Here is a 21,561-nt window from a genome sequence, read left to right on the forward strand (position 1 = left end):
TTATAACACTGATCTTGGGCTCCTTTTCTACAAACTTTATATGTAGTTCTATTGTATGCACAGGTGTTAGGTGAGCTATCTTGGCATCCTTCTGGTTTCATTGTATAGTAAATCAAAGTCTTAGTTATCTGGCTTCCTTGTTTTGTTATCTTAATGCAGTTTTGGCAATTTTTATTTTCCTGTGTTTGTGTCCTTTCTTCGTGTGTACCTAATAGTTTTCTATTAGAGGGTTTTTGCAGTGTGACCTCTTGTGTGACCATTGCACTGATTTGTGTAGGAATGTGTGTGCATATTCCCCATATTAAATAACCAACATGTATTATGATCTGTAGAATCCTCATTTCTTCCACCGTGCGTAGAGAGACAGCTTCCGGAGTGTCTCAGCAAGGTCTGATGTTCACACCGTGTGTTGAGAACCCATTGCCGGTAGGGTTCAACAGGGTGTATTTCTTGTGAATTTTAGCACTAAAGGTTTGTCAATTTTATTCACCTTGTAAGTTACTGGATCAGCAGGTGCAGCTGTTTTCAATCTGGTCCAATGGATCCAGGACTTTCCTTCCAAGGTTTTCACTGCCAATGGAGAACACATGACAACAGTATACGGTCCTTTCCATCTTGGGCTTAAAGGATCTGATTTCCAATGTTTCACCCAAACAGTTTATTGAAAAAGCAGAAAGATGGTTCTTCAGGAAAGACCAGAGGAAAGAAGGGCTGAGCACATGGGCAAGGGGTTTTTATACCCTCTCTAGCCTTTTGTTTGGAATAGTTTCCTGTTCCTGTGGCATGAACTTTGAGGCTATTTCCTGTGTCACCTAGTCTGATCTGAGTCTAGGTGTGCCTCTCTGGTATACTTGATGGTAATGGGTTAGTCCTATTATGTCCCAAAAGTCATATCCTGCTTCCCTGGGGCTGGGCTAATGACTCTTAGAGTTTGGGTGAGGTATGCAGATTTTAAGTTTCTTTGTCTTCTGGCTCCAGCCTTCCTGACAGTTTTACATCTGCATTTGTATAGGGCTAGTTCCTGCTTGGGGCAAAGAGATTTGAGGTCAGAGTGGGTTTGCTTTTAAAAATCCCTTTGAGGAAAAATATATTTTTCTGCCCTTTTAATATTTCCTTCTCTGGGCTAACTTTCCTCAGCACAAAGGCAAAATCGCTTCAGTTCCTGGTGACTTTATGAATACACAAAACAATCCCCGTTGGGTAATCCTTTCAGAGATATTTCCTCACCTGGAGAAAAAGAATCTTGGGCAAGTAAAAAAGCAGTAGGAGCAGGAGTGACTTCTTCCCCAATCACTTTCCTTTGGAAAGTTGGAAGGGAATGAAATGAGTTTGTCAAATTTCAATCCCAGGGGAGTAATGGGCCCGAGCCACAACTTTGCTAAATTAAATTCCTGAGACATTTGGTGCTGTCATGACTTCAGAAGAGTTCACACCTCCTGCTTGCATCCCCATTGATTTCTGGGAAGTTGCCAGAGAACATTCTATACAGGGGGAACCAAGGAAACCTCAGACCAGGGAGGAAAGTGCACCACTGCTCTACACTGCAGTCTATCCCCAAGGGCCATCTTCCTCCAGGGAGGAAGGTGGCTCACCCACTGTCAGCCAGTGTTCTTCAGCAAGCCCTACATTTCCAGTAGGCATCTGAGTGGCTCCCCTGACCTTCGTTACTCACCATTAAGGGATTTCAGATTTTGGGTTTGGTTTCAGATTAGCCAATTGCCACTCACCCATCAGACCTTGCCACCAGCCAGTTTGGGTATATCAGTTAAAGAGTGGCAAGATGTCAGGGATTATCAGTTCTTGTCCTACCTTGGGCATATGGAAAACAAATCTACACTTTTCCGTGTGACAACGCTCAAAATATTGGAAGATGGTTATGATGTCTCACCTTGGTCTATTCTTTAAGCTAAATATATTCAGTTCTTTTAATTGCTCTTCATAGGATTTAGCCTTCAAGTCATCTTTGTTGCAGTTGTCTGCACTCTTTCCAATTCCTTAGCAGCCTTTTTGTATTGTAGCAACCAAACATGCTTTGTCAATGACTGCAAACCTGGTACTTGTTAAGCAGTTCCCTGGGTTGCTAAGCAGATGGGGTGAAAAATCTGCTTATTAAAGAATTTCAGCTCCATTCCTGCAGGCTACTGAAGGGATTCCCCTCCCTTCCATGCATGGAGGGAAAATCCTTCAGGGGACTGTTTGGCTGTTCCTGCAGCTGAAGGGTATATCCTTTGTGGGGCTGGAAGGGAAATCCTTTGTGAGGCTGTGGGGAATTGGCCATAAATGTTTGCCAAACACCCAAAATGTGGTCATATGACTGCAGAGGACTCCCTGTGGTGTGATGTTTTATAAAGGCCAGAAGTGTTTTATTGGCCGTACAGCACTTTTCTGATGCTGCTGTTAACTCTGGTCATTAAATAACAAGCTCTAGGCTGAGGACTACCTGTATTACTTCCTTGTTACATCTATAGGCCACTTCACAATCTGGCAGGTTTATGGATGCAAACTATTTCCTACATTTAAGCAATATAAACCTTATTACAAAATTATTACAATTTTATTGAGAAAAATACAAAGTGTTATCCATGCAATTTTTTATTTTAAATATAAAAAAATCCAAACTGCTGTGTGCCAATGCCAATGTAATATTCAAATATTTCCACATAATGGAGGTTGAATCCAAAAGTTCTCTATTTCATGGAGGCCAGGAATCTGTGATCGAAATCTTATATTCATTTGTATTATTAATTTTATTTGTATTACTTAGAACAATGCAATTAAAACTGAATTTCATATCCAAGAGGATCAAGACCTTGATCCAGAAGCATGAGGGAAGACTCTCTCAACTTCTGTAAGAGTTTCTGGAGTTCCTCCTTGGAAAATACCTGTAGGATAGGAAATAAAAAAATGTAAGCTTAACTACAATTTGAGATAAAATATCCAATCTTCTTTGCCTGGAAATCTGGTGATCAAAGAGAAAACTATTTTAATGAAGTATTCATTCCGCTTCTTAATTCTCTGGATTCTGTAACAACCAGCATGGTAATTCAATTCATTTTTGTGGTTAGCCTACCAATATCCTATTTTATTCAAGTGCTTAATTATATTTCATATTTTATTAAAAATTGGAAAAGCTAGCTTATTCATACTTTTTAATAGTTTGTCTCTGATCTTTGGAATTTTCTACACAATACCATGGACAGTGAAATTAAAGAGAGAAGCAGAGCATTAAAAAGCAGCCCAAAGAATATATTACCATATAGACCCAAAGGTGCTTTTTTCATGAGGCAGTGAGCCATTTGCAGATCTGTACATTGGGGAACAAAACAACCACTTCATAAATGCATGGCACAACATAAGAGAACAAACCCATCAGGAGAAGATTCAGCAGTCCATCTGCATTTAAAAGACAAAGGCCACTCTTTTGAAGACAGCAAAGTCCACATTCTGGACAGAGAGGACCGCTGGTTTGAAACAGGGGTCAAAGAGGCCATCTATGTCAAAACTGAACAGCCCTCTCTCAACAGAGGGGGAGGGATAGGACCTCCAAGGTTCCTTGCAACAACAACATCATCATCATCATCATCATCATCATTATTATTATTATTATTATTATTATTATCTCCAGTCTACAACACAATCCTTTCAACAGTTCCAAGAAGGCTCCACACCCATTTGCCCTACTCAGGTGACCCTGAGGACACAGATAAGTCTCCAGGGGTTTGAACGACTCACTAAAAGAATGCAAATGGCCAGCTGTCTACAAGGAGTTTAAATCCTGCCATTCCCCACCATCCAGTCAGAGCTGAAGAAACTTCTGGGATAAGAAGTGAAACATCTTCAAGAAAAACAAAGTCTTAGTTGCCTCGTGAAAAAAGCACCTTTGGGACAACCATGACCTGAATGACTGACAATCTCCATAGACATTACCATATAGAGTTTGTGCCTATCTGAGGCAATCAAGTCAGCAAGTCTTAAATCTTCCTGATACTGGCCAGTGCTGTACAAGACTGTATGAAGGAGGAAGCACATCATTGGCAAGCAGAGTTTTCGCAGCATGATCATTTGATGAGAACGTTCAGGGTCATCTTCAGTATCCTTGATGAAAAGGTATAGACATGTATTAAGCCAAACTCCTATACATAATCTTAACTCTCTCTACCCCAACCTTTGAAAACTCACCCACTTTTAATTAGAGAAAAAGTGAGTAAATGTTAAGTTGTGCATTTTTTCCAATTCTAACCCACAAAAACTAACCTGGCTACAGGACTATTAAATTTTCCCCTTCACTTTAGTGTAAGATAGAAGATAATTTTAAATCAGAGCATATGTGATCTTGCAATTTCATTTCTGTTTAAGTGCAGCACTATTTACACGGTTAGTTTCCAGTTTCTCATGTAATTATGTAATTATCATTACTTAGAATAAGAGTTAGTCCAGAGGAAGTAAACTCTGAGTACTACATAGCAGCTTCCTAGTGGGAAAAATGCAGCTATTCCATTATCTTTTATTCTATTATTATCTAGGACTAGCTTTAAATGCATATTTGACATCAACCAACCTCTCTGACATCAACCATCCATCCTCCATCGATAAACAATAAGACGTTATACATTTTTTCTTTTACATCAGCTGTAAGAGCATCTAAAAGACCTTTCCAAATGCCATAATCTACCTGAAAAAAGATAATAAGAAAAAAAGATGTGAGACAATATAGGAAAAAAAAAAAAAGTTAAAATCCTAGTATAAATTTCTGGTTATGGCTGGCCTGAAATATATTGATAAGTTTATCCACACTTTATCCGTATGGATAAGGTATTTATGGATAAGATTTATATTTCAATATATTATGAATGAATCATTTTTTCATATATATTTACCTCATATTTCTTCTCTTTAAGTTCATGGGCAACTTTTTCTGTGAAACTTGCTTGTGAAAGCTGACCTGGCTTCTGTAGAACTGAATTCATGTGTTTAAACCACTCATTAAAAGCTTCATGGGCTTCCTATGTTGAATTGGAAGTATGTAGTTATTATCAAATACATAAATCTAGAAATATGTAGGTTATGCGTTTATGAATTCTGACATCTCTATCCTTGACTATTTAAACAGATACTTTAAACATCTAACTAGGTTAGAGACTCTGTGTTCCCTCTCCCTCATTAGTTGATAATAGAGAGCTAAGCCTATCCAACTCAGTTGAACTTATTTAAAGAAAGAAAGAAAACAGAACCCACTCAATTTGGCTTAATCTGAAATAAGATTCGATCTCAGAATGCAATAAGATTTTACTACTATCACTGATCTCTGGATTAGCTTGTTTATTAAAATAAACTCCATATTTGAACAGCGTATATTTTTCACACCTAATATTAGAGCACTAACATATTTTTAGAATTAGCAGATAGGTTGTCCTCTTTGGAACGTAGTTACATTCTTACCAGATGTGCTCTAATACATAAATGTTCTCTAATAGCATTGTCATCTTCAGCCGGAAGTGGACTCTCCATTCCTTGTTCTTCCCACTGATTGTATATTTCAGCTATAGAGTCTTGTGGAATTTTTAGAAATACTTCTGTGGCTGCTTCATGCTTCTTAGATGCTATAAAATATTATTTAAGAACATAAGTTGCTTTCAGATCCAGTAGGCTTTATTTATTTGTTTAGTTTCAAAATCATGGATAATACTGCAGTACCTAAGAATTTTCTCATTATAGCATTGCTTTGCTTAAGTGCTTCAGCTCTCTGAGCAGGATCAAATACTAGCCAGTCAATCACATCAATCTTCAAGTGATCATCCTGGAGGGAAAAAAATCCTGTGTTAATATCTAGGATAATCAAATGCACTAAATTAGCTTTTAAGGCTAGAAAAGGGATTTGCTAAGACACTAGTTACAATCTAGATATTTTAATTGTGCATTATTGGAGAATCACAAGTACCTGACATATTTAGAGTTAATCACAATTTATATTAAATGATATACTTGAGTTTTTCGCATTTCAAGAACAGTGTACAAATTTAGAATCAGGATTGCTATTTTGAGCCATTAAAAGCATTTAAAAGAAGTGCTTGCCAGTTGGTTGGAACCCAGACATGCAAAGCATCCAATGAATTATTATAGCAATTGCTACTTTTGCAATTACGGTACTTTTATTGACAAGAAGCTGTTGGAAGAAAAGCAAAAGCTATGCATGCAAAATCATAGAGGAAAAGCTTCTGCAACTGATAAAAGTACACAGATATACTGGTTAATATTAGAGACAGAGCACATGAGGTACCACCACTCACCTCTGTTGTGCCCGTCTCTATTGCAAGATCATGATGGAAGAACTCACTAGTATCTTTTTTGCAAATATTTTCAACCACTGTTTTTGTTATAGTTGCAACATCCAAACCTGCTTTGAAAAAAAGAACAAAGATTATATACCAAGAGCAGGAGGGATTTATAAGATCTGTGGGGATAAGAAATGGCATTAAAAAGAAACACTGAAACTGACTGAGTAGTTTTCTATGAGATGAAATTTAACTTTAAATGGAAATATTTACTTCATTTACAATGGTAATTTCTTGGAGGCAAAATTTCACTGCAGATCTTTTAACCAAGTAGACATTATGACACATTAAATAACTAATATTATAAAAATCATTTCCACTATTAACATTTCAAGGTTCGACTAGCTGAATTATACATATTCTGTTTAGAAATATTACAATCATATTCATCCATTTACAAATAGCTGCCAACCAGGGAAAGAGTTAAATGTTTCCTAAAAACATGTCCAATTCATCACATTTTTTCTAACCTGCTTCCTTGGCAAGCTCCAGACAGTGGTGCCGTTGTTCGGTCTCTATGACATCTTCCAAGAATGCAGCATACTGAGCAACTGCTACATCTTGAGGCAGGTGGCTGACGTAAAATGCTATGAGATCAGTGTGCTTCTCACATATTAACCACTGGAAAAGAAAACAAATGCTACTCTGGGAGACAATATAAATATTACTATAATATCTAAAATATAACAGTAAAACAACACAATAGATACAAATGCATATATATTTACACTTACTTGAAAGGTAGAGTGAATAGCAATGCATCAGTATACCTGTGCCATTAAAATCTAATAATGCCTTCTTTCAACTAATTTGATGATACACTCCATATGTAAAAAAGGTCATAAATGTGCAATTATATAAATAGAGGTAACATCTTTGCTCTTTATTGTTTCCATTTGTGCAAATAATGAAACAGATTTACCTGAATGTAGGCCTTTAAAATATCAATTGATACTTCCTCCTATATGGGAAAACATATGCTTTAATATCATTGCCTAATTATATTAAGGTATAAGGTTAACCTTAATCTATTATAATAATATGTAATTAATATTAAAACTGTCATTTGGCTACCATTTTAAGGGATATGAAAATGCTTTCTGCAACTAGTTCTCATATTTTAAGATACATCACTGGAACAGGAATGGTAACTTTTTATGATCACATTTAGAAGATTTTGTTTGTTAGCTGTGACACTCTATTTCTAATTATTTTGCTAATTTATATACTTTCAGAATGGCTGAATAAATAAATGCATTTACTTTGGTTTGAAGCCCCAAAGTACGGAAAAATAAAATGAGATGAGTCATGAATCGAAGAAGATGCCCAGGGAGCATGTTTCTGCCTTTGGAAAGCCATTTGTAAAATTCATCCATAAGACCTGAAAAATAGTAGCAAGAAATATAAAATAATTACAACTGCCCATCGCAGAACTAAAGAAACTAAATTTCCCCCATTAGCTCCTCTATTCATCTGGGATATACCCATTATTCTCAGCCAAGTTTATCACAGCAGAACAGGAAAACATATTTCCAAAAAAGCAGTAGGCTGAAGCCTTCTACATTTTTATTTTCTATGTGCTTTGATTAAGCAGTTAAATAAAGATGTTGGCACTTTAAAGTATGAAACTAATTTTAATTTAAAAAATCTTATGGGCACCCAAGGATGTTTGGAGGCACCAAGTTACATACCTTTAATCTAATGTTTCAAAAGGCAACATAGTCACAAGTGCCTCTTTTATGTATCAACTGCATCCCCCTCCTCCATCTATAAACATTTGAAATAACTAGATTTTTCTTTCTTACCCATCTTTTCTGCAGAGAATAAGTAACTAAATTCTTAAAGCATTTTAACTATGGCTACTCTATAACAGCACTACTAAAAACACAGGGAACTGAGAATGAAAAAAGACCTAGTGCAAAACTTACCATCCACATATCCTAGGATAACAAACTTTTGAATCATATGATAGTGCTCTTGATTCTCTTCCAAAACTCTCTGAAAAACAATTTATATATTTATGAAGTCATAACATATAATCATAGAAAATTATTTGTAACCAGGATATTTAGGCATCTTTGAAAAAGATTATTTTGCAGCATGGTTATGCTGAAGGGTAATATTTCTGTGCAGTAATAAGGTACATTTACTGGCTGATTCATATTCCATTATAAATTCATCAGATGGTTTGCTTGTTCTGATTTAATGGTGTGTAAAAACCTATCTGTTATGATCAAATTCGATGTGCAAGTGGTTTGTTCAAGCTTATCAACATACAATTTAAATATCCTGTTTTAAATATGTGAACTCATCCATTGTATAAATGATGATAAAACAATACGTTGTGATCACTACATCAGATTTTTTTTAAAAATAGTTTAATCTTTTTGACTAATAAAAATCTGTTATTGCAGATTAAGACCAGGATGATCCAATGTATTTATTCATATTCAGTGAATTATGCCCAAAGTCTTTCTCCCAAGTAAATGAATACATTATTACAACTTTATTTGGAAGCTTGTCCCTGAGGTCCCTACAAGACTCAGTTATGAGAAAATACATATAAGAGTAGGTTATGACCTATTCCTTTAATTCTGAAAAAGCCTCAGATTTACCTTTTTGTCTGTTGCTTGAAGTTCTTCAAATACTTTTTCTAAAGTCCAGCTTCAAACAATGAAGAAAAATATAAGCAAGAAAAATGGCAGTTAGCATTGCCTTCAAAACTTCAGAGCAGTTATTAAACAAACAAAAAACAACAATCACTTAAATATGAGCCAGCAGTGTGCTGCAGCTGCCAAAAAAACCAACACAGTGCTAGGCTGCATTAACAGAGGGATAGAATCAAGATCACGTGAAGTATTAATACCACTTTACAATGTCTTGGTAAGGCCACACTTGGAATACTGCATCCAGTTTTGGTCACCACGATGTAAAAAAAAGGTTGAAACTCTAGAAAGAGTACAGAGAAGAGCAACAAAGATGATTAGGGATATAAGGAACGGTTGCTGGAATTGGGTATGTCTAGTTTAATGAAGAGAAGGACGAGGGGGGACATGATAGCAGTGTTCCAATATCTCAGGGGCTGCCACAAAGAAGAGGGTGTCAAGCTATTCTCCAAAGCGCCTGAAGGCAGGACGAGAAGCAACGGATGGAAACTGACCAAAGAGAGAAGCAACCTAGAACTAAGGAGAAACTTCCTGACAGTTACAACAATTAATCAGTGGAACAACCTGCCTCTAGAAGCGGTAAATGCTCCAACACTGGAGATTTTTAAGAATAGACTGGACAGCCATTTGTCTGAAATGGTATAGGGTTTCCTGCCTGAGCAGGGGGTTGGACTAGATGACCTCCAAGGTCCCTTCCAACTTTTGTTGTTGTTGTTGTTGTTGTTGTTGTTATTATTATTATTATTATTATTATTATTATTATTATTGTTATTATTAACAACTCACTTTGTTTCCAAATATTCTCTGGGGAGTTCTTCCTTCTCCTCTGTGTTCATTACAGTAGAACGGATTTCCTGTTCAACAAGCGTGTCTACCATGACCCTGAAGTATGCCCAAACAGCATCTTCCCAGGTATCGCAAACTGGAAGAAGCTTTAAAGTTACAAAGAAAGCAAATAAAAACCCAGCAAATTGAAGTTTTGGAGAAAGTATAATATTAAAACAACCCAAGCTAGCCCTATTTAACTATGAACTATTGACACACGCAATGAGAATGAATTGCAGCAAACTTTAATTTTAATATTTCTTCTCCCCATAAGCATGACTAGAGAGGAGGACCTGGAAATTCTTGTCAACTACAGTTAATATTAGTTACAATTAATTTCAAACAAATCAACTTATTGTTAAAGATAAGATTCTTCTCAAAAGAGAGTATCACATAGAGGTAGTCCTTGACTTACAACAGGGTGCTTAATGACTGTTCGAAGTTAAGACAGATTCTCCAAAACTACTTGCGACCTGGTTTTAAAGTTGTGAGAGTTATAGAATCCCCGCAGTCATTCACTCTTATGACTGACTGCAAGGATGCTGCAACACTCACTCACCCACCCACCCACCCATCCCATTCCAATGGCTCTCTGCAACCACTCATCTATCCAATAGAGATCAAACGGTTATAGTGAGTGCAAATCAGCTTTAGCTTGCAAGCCACCAGCTTCCTTCCCATCCAGCAAAGGGGGGGGGGGTCAGGGCATTCGGAATTTGCAAGCCTCCAGTTAACAAGGGGAGATCCCACCCAAGGACTTGCAGAATTCAAGCCTATTCCAGGGTACCAGCAACACCCAACTTATCTCTCTGGTTTTTTTTAGCTTCTGATAGAGACACCCAATCCAAAACTCCTGTTTTACAACAGGCTCTATTCTCGCAACATCGTCAAATTATTATTTTTTTAAGAAGGCTTCATTTTTCAATATAGTTTATGAAGCTGAGGGTAACCTTGGGAGTCCTAGAGCAGCCAATCCTGAGCCTATGTATGCTTCTCTGGGCCTCCCCTACCCCCAAGGCGCCCGATGCTTTGTTAAACGACTCTGTTTGTTTAACGTTTGCATCAGAGAGAGCAAGAAGTGGGGTCATTAAATGAAGTGGTTTTGCTTAATGACTGTCATGACATGCAATTGTAATGGGTAGGCTCCATCTTGAGGATTACTTGAATGGCCTTGCTTGTAAGCTTCAGGAGCTACAACTATGCTACTTTTTATTTGTAGAATCTCTGGCTTGCAATTCCATTATATGCCTCAGAATGATAGCAAAGTGTTCAACATTTCCAACGTTACTAAAAAAAACCATATCATACCTGTTTGAGATTCCCACTAAGTGCTGCATAGATTGCTCTCTCATACTTGTCAAACTGTTCCTAAAAATATTCAATTCATAAATATTGTTTGATGTCATTATATTTAAGAAATATAATATTATTACTAAAGCATGGCATTCAATCACATATGAAGCAACCAAAACAATAAAATAGCCTAAGCAGTTTCTGTCGGTAAGATAACGTAAGAGGATGTATTTGTCCTGCCAAAATATGAAATCCCTAAGATTGGGGCTTGCATGAAAAAAAAAAAAAACAAGGCCAAGTAAAGACTGAAATTTAAGGCAATATGCCTAAGTTCTATTTCATCCACTTGTCTTGTGAAAAGTTATATGGTTAAACAATTACTCAACCAATGCCAATATAGTGAATGAACATTATTCTGAGAACAGGGCCGATGCTCAGGCTGATGCTAATTAGTGAAATATTGCAATGCATCAGGGCTCATCTAGTCCAGGGCTTTTAAACCTTTTCACAGATTGTACCACTGTTAGGACAAGCAAGGTGTCAAAAACTTAATAATTAATATTAATATTAATATTAATAATAATAATAAAATTGGAAGGGACCTTGGAGGTCATCGAGTCCAACCCCCTGCTCAGGCTTAAAAAAAGGGGGGATTTTGGGTTTTACTGATTAGATTCATTTGTTGTTATAGAAATGGCTAGTTTATAATATTATGGAAAAGTAAAAAAGTTGAGGTTCAATGTTAATGCTTCCTTCTACTGCAAGAGAGGAAGTCTGTTCTTTTTCCCTTCTCCCTCTCACTTTTCCCCCCTTTTTCCTCCCCACTGTGTCCTACTATTTGTTTTTGTATTTTTGTATTTTATTCTATAATCTAATAAAATATTACAAACTGTAGAGAAAAAGAAAAAAGTACCAGTTTTAATTTCTTCGGTGGCTGTTCCTTTGCTGAATCACTTTCCCTTTGCACTGACAAATGTATGATGAATTTATCCATGTTTATTAATATGCACCACTACCAGCTAGTTCAGGGGTCTTCAAACTTGGCATTTTTAAGACTTGTGGACTTCAACTCCCAGAATTCCTCAGCCCTCATGGCTGGTTGAGGAATTCTGGGAGTTCAAGTCCGCAGGTCTTAAAGTGGCTTCTGAGCTGTTCCACAGTGTAGTAAGAATGCACCCCCACAATCCCTTCCCTGTACCCTTAAAGACACAGGAATCAAGTGCAAAGCAAGAAAATAAAGAAACACAAACTCCGGTTTTTTTTATCTCTTTAAGCTTTCTCAGGCGTGTCATGTGTCACAATGTTGCAATTCTAGACTGAAAGGCTCCAAAAATTTTGAAAAGCTTTAGCTTTAACTTAAGCCTGTTTACCTTCAAATAAAACTTTCTAAAAGCCACAGACAGACTCAATTAAAGGGGGTAAAACTAATTACATTTGTTTAAAGAGATTAAACCTTTCCTGTTGTCTTTTTTCCTCTTCCCCCACCCAAACCACGTTCTTTTATAGCCTCTCCTCTCTTCCCCCTTTTCTTCAGTTCACCTCCAGCTCGGAGCTGCTGCTGGAAGTGCCAATCAGCTGGAGCCAATCAGCTGGAGCCCTGCTGGCTCCTGGGGCTTCTGCTGAGCCCAGACAGTCCTGCAGCTACAGCTGCCTCTCCCTCAGGCTTGGCTCATTTCGGCTCATTGCCCTCCCCTGCTTCACTTGGCTAGCAATCGCGTACCACCTGCCATGTGGTAACGTACAAGTGGTACGCATACCACCGGTTAAAAAGCCCTGATCTAGTCATCAGATTTCCCTACAATGGCCAGAACTACCATTCTCCAAAAGAAGCTCCATACTTCTATGTACTCTGCCATCACCTGCTTCCCATCCTAGGAAAACCAGTATGCATAATAAACTATACAATTCCAACCTTATTAAGATTATTTTAATTTTGCTATATTTTATTCAGATAAACAAGAAATAAGAACATTTGATTCATTCTATGAAATGTGCAACAAGATTGTACATGACCTCCACCAACCTGGTGCCTGCTGGCTGGAGAATTCTGGGAGCTGCATACAACTGGAGAAAAATGATTGGGAAAAGATGCTCTACAGGAGGAGAGCATACAACATTTAATTATGAAAAGTTTTAACCCTGGGATGAGATGCTCCAAGTATTGCAGAAGGCGTGCAAAAATACTCTTACATTCACATAATTATAAAAGTCATACCAAAGATATGCTTATACTACTACTGGCAATATTAGAAGTGAATGGTAGAAGATTTGTAAGTTTCTTACTTTTTCTGCAAGTCGCCAGCAACTTATTTTCCAAATGCACCTGTATGGGTTTCCTTCTACTGGCTCTAGCTCTTGCCCTGTTTGTAAGAAGTAATTTTATGCAGTGGTGTAACATGAAGCATTCTGAAAAGGCAACCTGTCTCCCTCAACCCCAGAAAAATTCATATAATGTCATATAAGAAAGCTCCGGGACAATACAGCTTTAATAGTTGTCTAGTCAAATCATCTCAGTTTTTGCATAATCTCTCTAGTCTATGGTTACATCCAAATTCTTGGTTAAATGAGCATTTTAAAACCAAGCTAGAAGCCCACCTCTTAATTTTTATTATTTATTATTTAAAATTATAGACTTTCATTTTGGATGCAGTAACTGAGGTTGCACCAAACTAGGAAAGTGTTCTCTAAATTAAATGTAAAAGGAAAGGAGGGAGGCAGAAAGTATACAGCTGATTATGGATCCTTCAAATTGTTACTGAGATATTAAATTTGAAGCAGGCAGTGCCTGGAAACTGTGATAAATCTTTAAGAAACATGGCAAGTAAGAAATCTGGACTCTTTATATTAGGGGTCCCCAACCCCCAGTCCGTGGATTAGTACCGAGCCGCAGCATGCCAGCAACTGGGCCGCACAAACAAGCAAAGCCCCATCCGCGGATGCAGGCAGAACACAAAACCATGCACTCTCTGGTCTGCGGAAAAACCTTTCTCCACAGAACTGGTCCCTGGTGCCCAAAAAGTTGGGGACCTCTGCTTTATATCAAGGAAAATTCTGAGATAAGGCTAGATTGACTCTTTTATTTCTATTATAATTAACGACTTTACATTATACTTGTTAACTTTATTTTATGAATATGTAACCTTGGATGAACTGAAATAAATACTTTTTCCTTTCCAAGTGCACAGTTGTAGAAAATAGCTAAGGAAAAACATGTTAAAATAAAGAAACAAAATGGTGAACCTTGACATGCTTTGTTCTATATGTGCTTATGCCATTTTTCACTTCAATACCTCCATTCATGTTAGGATCGTGATACAGTTTCCACCCTTCAAGTGTTGCAGCTCTCCACGCCTGGCCACACCTTTTGCAGAGTCTTTGGGCCTGAATCCAGGAGAAAGAAAGATTTTGCTAGAAATCATTTCTAAATAACATATGGTAATCTGTATCAAAATAGAATACTAGGTCTTCATTTTTAACAAACTTTTGTTTGTACATTTACTCTAAAATTATCATGGTTCACATCTACTCAATCAAAGAAACAAGTCCTATTATTCAACGTTCTGGTCAATTCACCAAGGATTAATGCAGTTTAAAATGTGAACTGCAAGCTTTTTATGTAATTAACAAACAAAATATTATGTGATTTTTGCCAATTAAAATTTTTCTAGTTGCTTAAGGAATTGAATGTTGTTAATTTGCATATATTTATTTATTAAATTTCTATGCCATCCATTTCCCTTACAAGATGACTCTAGGTAGCTTACAAATTAGTTAATATTGTTAAGCAACAAAAGCTTTTTATTATTTCACAGATACTGTTTATGACACAAATTCACAATTCCACTGAAGAAATAATGCCATTACTGCAAAGTAACTATGATTCTATAGCTATTTGCATAATTTTGTATCTGAGGCAATTTTATATTTGTGTATGTTTAAAAATTGTTATTCCGCCTTTATTATTTTATAAATAACTCAAAGTGACCATACCTAATACTTCTTCCTCCTCCCATTTTCCCCACAATAACATCCCTATGACATAGGTTGGACTGAGAGACTGATTATAGCAAAGCTATCCATCCATCTTTCATGCCTAAGGCAGGACTAGAACTCATAGTCTCCTGGTTTCCAGCCTGGTCTTTAACTACCACACCCAACTGGCTTAAAGGAAAATATAAAATTCCATTGGCTCACCTCATCTGTCATTCCTGCTCTAATGAGAGTAAAAAGGAACTTGAGTAATCGTGTATCATCTTCACGATCCAAATCATCAAGTGGCATTTTCTGTCTTACTGGAGCATCTGGGTCCTAAATATAGAAATCAAACAGATTCTTTTATATAACAGATTTTTAAGGTAAAGTAACAGTAGGCAATTCTATATAGTAGTGTCCTCTGGATTACCTTGCAATTCTACTCTTTAAGAAATTAGACAAGATATTTAAAAACCTTGTCATTAATTTACTTATCCATTACAATGCCTGCTTCTCTCCCTTCTCTAAAATTACTAATACTCATGTATCAAAAATTCAGTTCTATCACTACTTTCTTTTAAGTCTTCTCTATCCTAAAATTGTTTTTCCTTTAGAGATAATGCTTAGCCTATCTTTTTTAAACTCTTTTTTAAGGTATTCAGGAAAAAGCCTGACATATTTCTAAGGATTCTCTTCAAACAAAAACTGTGATTAATTATTCAATTAATATTTAAATACAAATAGTTAAAGAGATTTGTTAATGGAGCATAATATTCAGAACAAGTCATTTAAAGGTAACTGATTTCTTTAACATATATATCCATGACTAAGTTTTAGTTATTAAACCTTCAGATCCTATTGTTTCCTTATTACTATTAGTTGCTCCAATTAACTATTTTTTCTAGCTCAACAGTCTTATTCTTTTGAATTAACTTTCTGTACACCTTCCATTCTATTCTGGTTTACACTCTAATTTTTCTTTCATTTCCTTATTATATCTTATTACTACTAATACATTTAATTATTCCTCATAATGACTAATCTATTCAATTTGAATGTGTATTAAAGCTGACAATAAAATATTGTCTGTTGCAGTGATGGCGAACCTTTTAGAGACCGAGTGCCCAAAAACTGGCCCTGCCCCGCTACACTCACCCTGCCTGCCCCTGCTCTGCCCCCCATCCCCCGCCCCGCCTGCCCACAGGACCACTCACCGCCTCCAGGGCCCACTGCAGATTGCCCAGGCAGCCCAGCAGCGCTATGGCAGCCACACCCTCTGCCTGTGCCCTGCAGCATCAACTGCATGATGGGGTGTGAGGGCAGAGTCTTGACTACACTGCCTGGCTGCCATGTCCTTGGCTGCGCTTCTCCGTGTGGGCCACGCTTGAGGGCGAGTCTCCTTCAGGGGGACTGCTGGAGGAGGGGGTCACGGGGGGAGGCAAAGCTGGGGCAACGGCACGTGCCCACAGAGAGGGCTCCGAGTGCCGCCTCTGGCACCCGTGCCATAGGTTCGCCACCACTGGTCTACTGTAATGGTACTTTAACAAATTGATTTTTATGTAAGAATGTTGGGTAAATATTTTATTTAGATATTTAAGGTTTGGAATTGGTGCGTTATACTTACTACTTCAGTCACTAATGGACGTAAACTCCCAGTGAATGTGTTTAATTGCCGCTGTTTCAAAATGTGTAATGTATTCTCCCTAAAAAAAAAATCATCAACAGCATTTACTAATTAAATATTCTAATGTTAATAGTTATGTAGGGTTACATTTCAATAGCTCATATCCAAACAGCCAAATGAATGTCAGGATGGCTTTATTACATCCACTATCACCTATCTATCCTTAGCCTTTAAGGCAATAATGTACTTATTTTCCACAACCTTTTCATGTTTATATATTTTAAATTGCAATTGTGATACCTTCTCTTTCCAGATACTGTTCCCACACAGAGATTTATATTGGATATATACAGTATATAGCTCCATAAACAAAACAAAAAGACCAAAATACATCACCAGCAATCAACACCCAGATGAGCACAGATTGACACCAAAATTAACATCAGACCAACAATTAAGAAGCAAACAATACCCCAATCGAGGAACTGCCAAACAAGCTAATAGTAAACAGCCCAACCAAAGAACCACCAACACCACTCCCACCAACAACGACAGGGCAAGCCACTAGAATATAAACTGAGAGCAAACCCCACTCCCTGTTGGCAGTGATAATGTTACCTAGTTTGGGTAACGAAATGTCTGCAAGAAAACAGCCAAGTTCAGAGAGCACCAAGGATCCCTCATTTCAACCCTGAGCTACGAATATTTTCCTCTATCAATATATAGCTCCTTTTGTTTAGAATGACAAAATCTTCTTTATAAACCAGCCTAAATTGCTTCAGAGACACATTTGCTCTGAACTCATTTACCAGAACTCAAATAATTTTTCACTCATATATGGCTTATTACTACAACCTACTTTCTGGCAGTAGAGCAACTATCTCATACTTCCTCTTATAGTGGCATATAAAATCAACTTATAGGCTCCTCATAGATCTACATCCTCATATGACATGTAGATCATAGGGTCTGGATAGACAAGTGGTTCTCAACCTTTTTAATGCTGTGACCCCAACCGGTCGTAAGTCGAGGACTAAACCGGTCATAAGTCGAGGACTAAACCGGTCGTAAGTCGAGGACTAAACCGGTCGTAAGTCGAGGACTACCCAACCGGTCGTAAGTCGAGGACTTTCCCTGCCCGGGAGCGCCGCGCATGCGTGGTTCCGTCCCCTGTGCCGGCCGAGGCATAGCTGGCAAGCAGCAGAGACGGAGCAGGCCAACCACCAGCTGGCCCAGCTCAAGGGAGGTAAGGCACCCGCCAGAAAAGGGGGGAAAAAATGGTGGACAAAAAAAATGGCGGACAGCCTTGCTTGGCGACCCCATGAAATGGTCGATCGACCCCAAATGGGGTCCCGACCCACAGGTTGAGAACCACTGGGATAGACAGAAGACAGTTTGTCTCCAATTGTTTCTGCCTTTCCAGTACCTTCCAGCAAAGTGGGTGCACTCCAGGTCCCCTCCTTTACATATTGTGGAACTTAAGAACATTCCTTCTCTGTTGCAGCCCTCACCCTCTGAAACAGCATCCTCCCAAAGAGAAGAACTTGTCTCTTTCTCTTGGGTTCCAGAAGGCTTTGAAAACTGGGCTTTGGTCCCAGACCAGGGGTTGATGCTTGCTATTTGTTTAATGGCCCGTTTTCTTTTGTGGGCTTAGTTATTACACTATTTTAGCCCAGCTTGCCTGCTAATTTAATAACTTTAGTTGCTTTTATGTCTTTAGTTTTGTGCGCTGTCCAGTCTCCACTGGTAGTAAATTCCAATAAATTTAAATAAATAAATAAAATTACGAGCATATTTATCTATTTAAATAGGAATACATTCAATATCAGTTCAAAACAACATTAACATATCATATAAAAACATAATTTATGCCAGAACAAAATTTCCAATATATTACTACAATAGTAAATATACCTAGAGATATTGGTGCCTTTTAGAAATGGCAGAAGCCATCTTACTTCTGCAATTCCAAGACAACAGATACCTGAAATAAAAGTAAATGCAAGCTTCTTGTAGCTGCTTTTTCTATAGCTGAAGGTAAACCCAAACAAGAGAAGAGACTTGTGATGTACCTCAATAGTGTGAGATATAACACATTTTAATATTTCATGAACCTTTATCAGTTCGATATATACTGTTTTAATATGTACTATAAATTAAAATCCAATTATGGAAACAAGAGGTTATCACAACATTTGGCACAGAGGACATGGGTTTTACATGCTTGTAATATATGGATTACCTAACAACAATTATAGAAAAAACAACTATTTGAAATATTTTTCAACTGTAAACAAAATATCAATTATAAATGCTTATGAATGCTCAATAGTAGGTCAATAACTTACCAGTATACAGATTTTGCATAAAATTCAATATTATCAGAGAAGTCTCCAATTTCATCCTTTGCAATGCTCTCTAACCAGTCTACTACCAACTGAAAATTAAATTTAAAAATAATTTCAAAAACAGGATAATTTACCTCCCACAACACTCTACTGTGCGATAGTAAAAAAAAATGCTTAAATACAATTTTTACTCAAAGGTAAATTTCATTTGATTTAGCTAAATTTTTCCTAAATATGAATTGAAAGGACAACAGTCTATCTCAGATCACTTTGTCAATTCCTCACACTCATCCACCCATTTAAATTCACCTTTATGACTGGCTTTTTCAATGGTCTTTTTCAAGGTGATGGGGTGAAGGGAAATGCAATGCTGCTGTTTTCCCTTAGCTGCTCTGGTGACACTGACTGTATAAAAAGATGGCATTTTCTGAATAAATTATAAGCATTAACAGCAGAATGGTACAGAATGGTAGACTGCTATCTGCCAGTCCCAGGAAACAGCACTGAGAGAACTTCTGTTCAGTTCCACATCACAAGTCTTGTGAAGGCACTCAACATTTCAGCACTTAACCACGTTATCTTATTTTGCCATACCTGGCTTTGTCGCACTAACGAATCTCTCTGGAATAGATTGTTCACAACAGTCTTTTCACTGGCATTTATAACCTATGGAAAAATAAATCCATTTTCAAATGACTGAAACACATTCATATAATATTTTATATCTTCCATGTTTATTCAGTAGTATCCATCTATCAGAACAATGGTCCTCTGCAACAAACTTATAGCACCTTCCAAATCTGCTTGTGGAGATGAAATCCTGAAGTGCAGATTGGGCAAGAGGGAAGTGAAAGTTCTAGCTGTTGTAATTATTCAATTATTTCCATTGTTTTGTCCAGTTGTATTAGATATTTTGAAGAGAGTGATATTTGGCTAAAAAATAATATACTTTAGACTTGTATGTTTTTTGTAAAACAAAATGAGTTTGACAAAACTTACTGCAAGATCAAATATAGTTTCATCTTCCATAGCAGACTGTATTCTGTCTCTAGGTTTAAAAGACCAATATGATAGATTAACATTAAAACATATTTACACATACACACACACACACTAATAGTTTGTGCTATGTGTTCCACAGAGCACAGCTTTTCAACCTTTTCACAGATTGTACCACATTTAGGACATGACAATATTCAAGTACCACCAAAACTTAGCAAGATGTCAAAAACTTGATGACTAAAAAAAAGGGAGGGGGGTGGGCTTTACTGGTTAGATTTATTTGTTGTTATATAGAAATGGCTAGTTTACATTATGGAAAAGTAAAAAGTTGAGGTTCAATGTTAATGCTTCCTTCCTACTGCAACAGTGGAACTCAGAAGTCAATGCCTTTTCTTTCCTTTTTTCCTTCTCCCCCTCATGTCTCCCTTTTTCTCTCACCCTTTGCTCACAAAAGCTTCTCTTGCTCTCTCATTCACTCACTTTGCTCGCAAAAACTTCTCTCACTCTCATTCACTCACTTCGCTCGCAAAAGCTTCTCACTTTCACTCACATTGCTCGCAAAAGCTTCTCTTGCACTCATTCACTCACTTTGCTCATAAAAGCTTCTTTCACACACTTTGCTCGCAAAAGCTTCTTTCTCACTCTCACACATTGCTCGCAAAAGCCTCTTTCACTTACACGTTGATCACAAAAGCCTCTCGCTCTTTCACTCACACTTTGCTTGCAAAAGCTTCTCATTCCCATTCACTCAATTTGCTCGCAAAAGCTTCTCTCGCTCTTTCACTCACTTTGCTCGCAAAAGCTTCTCGCTTGCTCATTCACACACGTTGCTCACAAAAGCTTCTCGCTCTCATTCACTCACACATTGCTCGCAAAAGCCTCTCGCTCCCATTCACTTACTTTGCTCACAAAAATCTCTCATTCACTCACACGTTGCTTGCAAAAGCTTCTCATTCCCATTCACTCACGTTACTTGCAAAGCCCTTCTCTTGCTCTTGTTCACTCACTTTGCTCGCAAAAGCTTCTCTTTTGCTTCCATTCACTCACACATTGCTTGCACAAGCCTTTCGCTCGCTTTCACTCACTCTTCGCTCGCAAAGGCCACTCGCTCACTCTCACCACTTCGCTAACAAAAGCCTCTTTTTCTCCATGTGTTTTTTCTCTCCCTCTCCCGCCAAAACCTGTTCCTTTTATAGCTTCTCCTCTCTCTGCCCTCCTCCTCCTTTTCTCTTCTAGGTGCGCCAGAAGCTCCAATCAGGATGCAGCTGCATGCTCAGATCCTGGGGCTTCTGCCGAGCCCTGCAGCTACAGCTGGTCTCCTCCTGGCCTGCGTCGCTTTAGCTCGTTCCCTCCCCTGCTACATTTGGCTAGGGGTCGTGTACCACCTGCCAGGTGCTAAAGTACCACTGGTTGAAAAGCCCTGCCATAGAGGGCTTTAAAACAGTATTGTTGAAACCTCCAAGAAGGTTAATACTTTCTTTCATGTTTTTCAAATTATG

At 37.7% G+C, this 21,561-nt stretch overlaps 1 protein-coding gene across 1 annotated transcript in view; it reads right to left on the bottom strand.

Annotated features, from left to right (window-relative positions):
* Positions 1-2,546: 2,546 nt before the first annotated feature.
* Positions 2,547-21,561, bottom strand: part of NUP107 (nucleoporin 107) — a 28,516-nt gene continuing 9,501 nt past the window's right edge. Inside the window, exons 8-28 of the mRNA XM_015812464.1 lie at positions 20,060-20,108; positions 19,655-19,726; positions 19,061-19,149; positions 16,713-16,791; positions 15,311-15,424; positions 14,407-14,497; positions 13,400-13,476; positions 11,132-11,191; positions 9,785-9,930; positions 8,948-8,996; positions 8,261-8,330; positions 7,595-7,713; positions 7,255-7,293; positions 6,803-6,953; positions 6,288-6,394; positions 5,695-5,797; positions 5,440-5,600; positions 4,878-5,003; positions 4,559-4,672; positions 3,928-4,095; positions 2,547-2,882 (exon numbers count right to left, since the gene is read on the bottom strand). Coding sequence (XP_015667950.1) covers positions 2,775-2,882; positions 3,928-4,095; positions 4,559-4,672; positions 4,878-5,003; positions 5,440-5,600; positions 5,695-5,797; positions 6,288-6,394; positions 6,803-6,953; positions 7,255-7,293; positions 7,595-7,713; positions 8,261-8,330; positions 8,948-8,996; positions 9,785-9,930; positions 11,132-11,191; positions 13,400-13,476; positions 14,407-14,497; positions 15,311-15,424; positions 16,713-16,791; positions 19,061-19,149; positions 19,655-19,726; positions 20,060-20,108 — 2,092 coding nt within the window. The 3' untranslated portion in view covers positions 2,547-2,774. The remainder of the gene's footprint in view (positions 2,883-3,927; positions 4,096-4,558; positions 4,673-4,877; positions 5,004-5,439; positions 5,601-5,694; positions 5,798-6,287; positions 6,395-6,802; positions 6,954-7,254; positions 7,294-7,594; positions 7,714-8,260; positions 8,331-8,947; positions 8,997-9,784; positions 9,931-11,131; positions 11,192-13,399; positions 13,477-14,406; positions 14,498-15,310; positions 15,425-16,712; positions 16,792-19,060; positions 19,150-19,654; positions 19,727-20,059; positions 20,109-21,561) is intronic.

This window comes from Protobothrops mucrosquamatus, unplaced genomic scaffold (assembly GCF_001527695.2).
Source record: "Protobothrops mucrosquamatus isolate PMUCROS unplaced genomic scaffold, P.Mucros_1.0 scaffold85, whole genome shotgun sequence".
NCBI lineage: Eukaryota > Metazoa > Chordata > Lepidosauria > Squamata > Viperidae > Protobothrops > Protobothrops mucrosquamatus.